This window comes from Pygoscelis adeliae, unplaced genomic scaffold, assembly GCF_000699105.1.
Source record: "Pygoscelis adeliae isolate BGI_AS28 unplaced genomic scaffold, ASM69910v1 Scaffold359, whole genome shotgun sequence".
Classification (NCBI taxonomy): Eukaryota; Metazoa; Chordata; class Aves; order Sphenisciformes; family Spheniscidae; genus Pygoscelis; species Pygoscelis adeliae.
The window spans coordinates 839,052-842,229 of NW_008825553.1; the positions used below are offsets into that span (position 1 = coordinate 839,052).

At 62.6% G+C, this 3,178-nt stretch overlaps 1 protein-coding gene across 1 annotated transcript in view; it reads left to right on the top strand.

The window, feature by feature from the left end:
- Window positions 1-1,048: 1,048 nt before the first annotated feature.
- The window catches only part of GALE (UDP-galactose-4-epimerase), a 4,554-nt gene continuing 2,424 nt past the window's right edge, over window positions 1,049-3,178 (top strand). The window contains exons 1-8 of the mRNA XM_009332192.1: window positions 1,049-1,169; window positions 1,274-1,389; window positions 1,675-1,788; window positions 2,050-2,226; window positions 2,359-2,472; window positions 2,570-2,636; window positions 2,754-2,839; window positions 2,987-3,069. Coding sequence (XP_009330467.1) covers window positions 1,049-1,169; window positions 1,274-1,389; window positions 1,675-1,788; window positions 2,050-2,226; window positions 2,359-2,472; window positions 2,570-2,636; window positions 2,754-2,839; window positions 2,987-3,069 — 878 coding nt within the window. The remainder of the gene's footprint in view (window positions 1,170-1,273; window positions 1,390-1,674; window positions 1,789-2,049; window positions 2,227-2,358; window positions 2,473-2,569; window positions 2,637-2,753; window positions 2,840-2,986; window positions 3,070-3,178) is intronic.

A 3,178-nucleotide genomic window follows, 5' to 3' on the forward strand; every position in this document is an offset into this window, starting at 1 on the left:
CGGGTACCCCTGTCCCGCGGCCGTGCCACGTCCGCACCCTGTCCCTGTCCCACGTCCACGCCATGTCCCGCAGGCCCCTGCCCTGTCCTGCTGCCTGCTCGCCTGCCTGGCTAAAAGCAGCGTTATTTTGGCTTTCCAAGCCCTCACCTGCCTGGCTCAGGCTCCAGCCTCCCTCAGACCTGCTCTCGCTGGCTGCTAGAGCAGCCCTGGGGCCGGCAGCAGACACGGGGCAGGGCGGTTTAGGGGTGTCAGTTTGGTTTTCAGCCTGAGACGCAGCTCTGAGAGTGACTCAAGTCACCTGGGGTGGAAACTTTCCCTGTGCTGCCTCCGCATGCCTTGGTAATAAAGAGGATTCTCCCTCCTACCCGCTGGGCAGGAGCTGCTGCTCGGTTCCCAGGGACGGGGGCTTTCTTGCAGGTTAGCTTCCAGGTTTCCATTTTGTGTATGCCAGCAAATGTCCCTGTAGTCTGCAGTGACCCAATGCCCACCTACCTTCCTGGGAAGCAGGGGTGGAACGGGGCCAGCCCTGGGCAAGGGAGGGGAGGCCGGAGGGAGTGCTGGGACTGTTGTAGAGAGGGGATGTCAGAGCTGGAGGAAAAACGGGGTATGGGGAGGAGAGGGCAGAGCTGATGCCCCTTGAGGAGACCACCCAAGTTAATACCGTTAGACGACTCCCTGCCCTGGTGCTTAGGGGTGAATTAGCCTGAGGGATTTCTGCTATGGGTGACACCAGGATCTTTAACCTGGATTTAACAGGAAGAACAAGGGTTTTTCCCCGGTATGTGACAAGTGTCAGATAAATCCTCCCTGTCCGGGAGGTGTGAACCGTGTCGGCAGGGTGTGCTACAACCTGCCCAGCCCATTCCTCGCTGGGTGTCGTCCTGGCGCTGGCTGGGCCAAGTGCAGGGAGTGCCTAGAGGCAGTGCTGACGTGACAGTGTCCAAGTCCTGCCTGCCCCTTCCCTCCCAGGGCCCGTAGCTGTCGTGCCCACCCCAGACCACTTCACACAGCGCTCTGCACTGAAGGGCCTTTCCTCCCCCAGGGAACCATGGCAGAGAAGATCCTGGTGACCGGCGGAGCTGGCTACATCGGCAGTCACTGTGTGCTGGAGCTGGTGGAGGCTGGCTATGTCCCCGTGGTCATAGACAACTTTCACAATGCCATTCGAGGTACAGAGAGCCTTCATCCTTTCCCATGCAAGGGGCTCAGACTCTCTCGGTCTACGCCAGGACCTTCCGCTATCCCAGCGCCTCACCCCCTTCCATCTTCCCAGGGGCAGACGCGCTCCCCGAGAGCCTCCGGCGTGTGCAGCAGATCGTGTGCCAGCCCATCCTCTTCCAGGAGCTGGATATCACTGACGAGGCAGCGCTGCAGGAGCTCTTCAGTAAGGTGAGAGCGAGAGCTGCAGTGCCCCGGGGTGGCTTCATGGGGTGCGGGGAGTGAGAGGGGTTTGTGCTGGGGGTGGGAGCCAGGAGGCAGACGTGGACTGGGCAGGAGCTGAGCGGGGAGGACAGTGCTGAGGAAATGCCGTGACCAGCAAATGTTCCTCTGGGCCATGGAGACCACACGGGCTGGCTGAATGAAACTCCTGGGGAGACTTCTGACTGGTTTCTGCCTGGAGCTTCTATCTCCTATTGCTGTGGCCCTAATGCCAAGCTCTTTTTCCCTCTGCAGCACCGTTTCTCAGCCGTGATGCACTTTGCGGGGCTGAAGGCAGTGGGGGAGTCTGTGCAGAAGCCCCTGGAGTACTACAGGGTGAACCTCACCGGGACCATCCGGCTGCTGGAGGTGAGCGGAGCCGAGAGGCAGCGTGTGGCGCTCGGGGCCGCACGGGTGCTGGGTGACTGCTGCTGGGTGTGATCCTGCTCTGGGGTGGCCGTTCTGGCTGGCAGCCTGGTCCCTGCGGCGCTCCCCATGCCCGGGCCCTGTCCCAGGGGTGTAACGGTGCCTGCATGGCGGGAGCTGCCGCCTGCGGAGGGCTGAGCTGCGCAGCTGAGCTGGAGGGCGCGGAGCTTGCTGGCTCAGTGGCGGCTGGTCCCTGCTCCACAGACCATGAAAGCCCACGACGTGAGGAACATCGTGTTCAGCAGCTCTGCCACTGTCTACGGAGACCCCAAATACCTGCCCCTGGATGAGAACCACCCAGTTGGAGGCTGCACCAACCCCTACGGCAAATCCAAGTACTTCATCGAGGAGATGATTCGAGATCTCTGCAAAGCAGAGAGGGTGAGGAGCTGCCCCAAGGCGCGCAGGGCTGGGAACCGAGGTCTTTTCCCACTGGAGCATGCTGGGGTGACCAGGCAAGCGCCCTACAGCACTACACTCTCCCCAGGCAGCCACGTTTGTGTGTTTCCCCAGGACTGGAATGCCGTTCTCCTGCGCTATTTCAACCCCATCGGTGCCCACGAGTCAGGCATGATCGGAGAAGATCCTCAGGGGATCCCGAACAACCTCATGCCCTACGTGGCGCAGGTACCACCCCACTTCAGCCTTTGAGGACCCCCGGGCTCGTGGTGCCTGAGTGGGGCACAGGGTGACGGGGCTCTCGTGGGCTTGTCCCTCTGTGCAGGTGGCAGTGGGGCGCCGGGAATTCCTGAGCGTGTTCGGGAACGACTACAGGACGGACGATGGAACGGGTGCGTCGCAGAAGGGGTGGAGCAGACACCCCGTCCCCCGGGGCAGCCATCGCAGCTCCCCAGCCCGGCTGCGCCCCGGGCAGGAGGGCTCTGCGCTCACCCTCTGTGTCCCCACAGGCGTCAGGGATTACATCCACGTCGTGGATTTGGCCAAGGGCCATATCGCTGCTTTGAAGAAGCTCAAGGAGAACTGCGGCTGCAAGGTACCAAGAGGGCCGTTGTCTGGGGTGCGGCCAGGGCTGTGGGGCTGGGCCAGGGCCCGGCTCTTGCAGCCCTGGGGAAGCTAAAGGGGGCCTGGCCCTTCTCCCCTTGTGAAAGAAGCTGACCCATGTTCCTTATCCTCCTCCCAGATCTACAATCTGGGCACAGGCACCGGCTACTCCGTCCTGCAGATGGTCCGGGCCATGGAGAAAGCCTCGGGGAGGGAGGTAAGGTCTGACCCGCAGCCTGCAGGGCCGCGGGCACGGAGCCAGCTGCTCCCACAGGCCCCTCGTCGCCACCCCAAGCCGTCACTGCCACGGCAGCCCCTGTGGCTGTGTCTG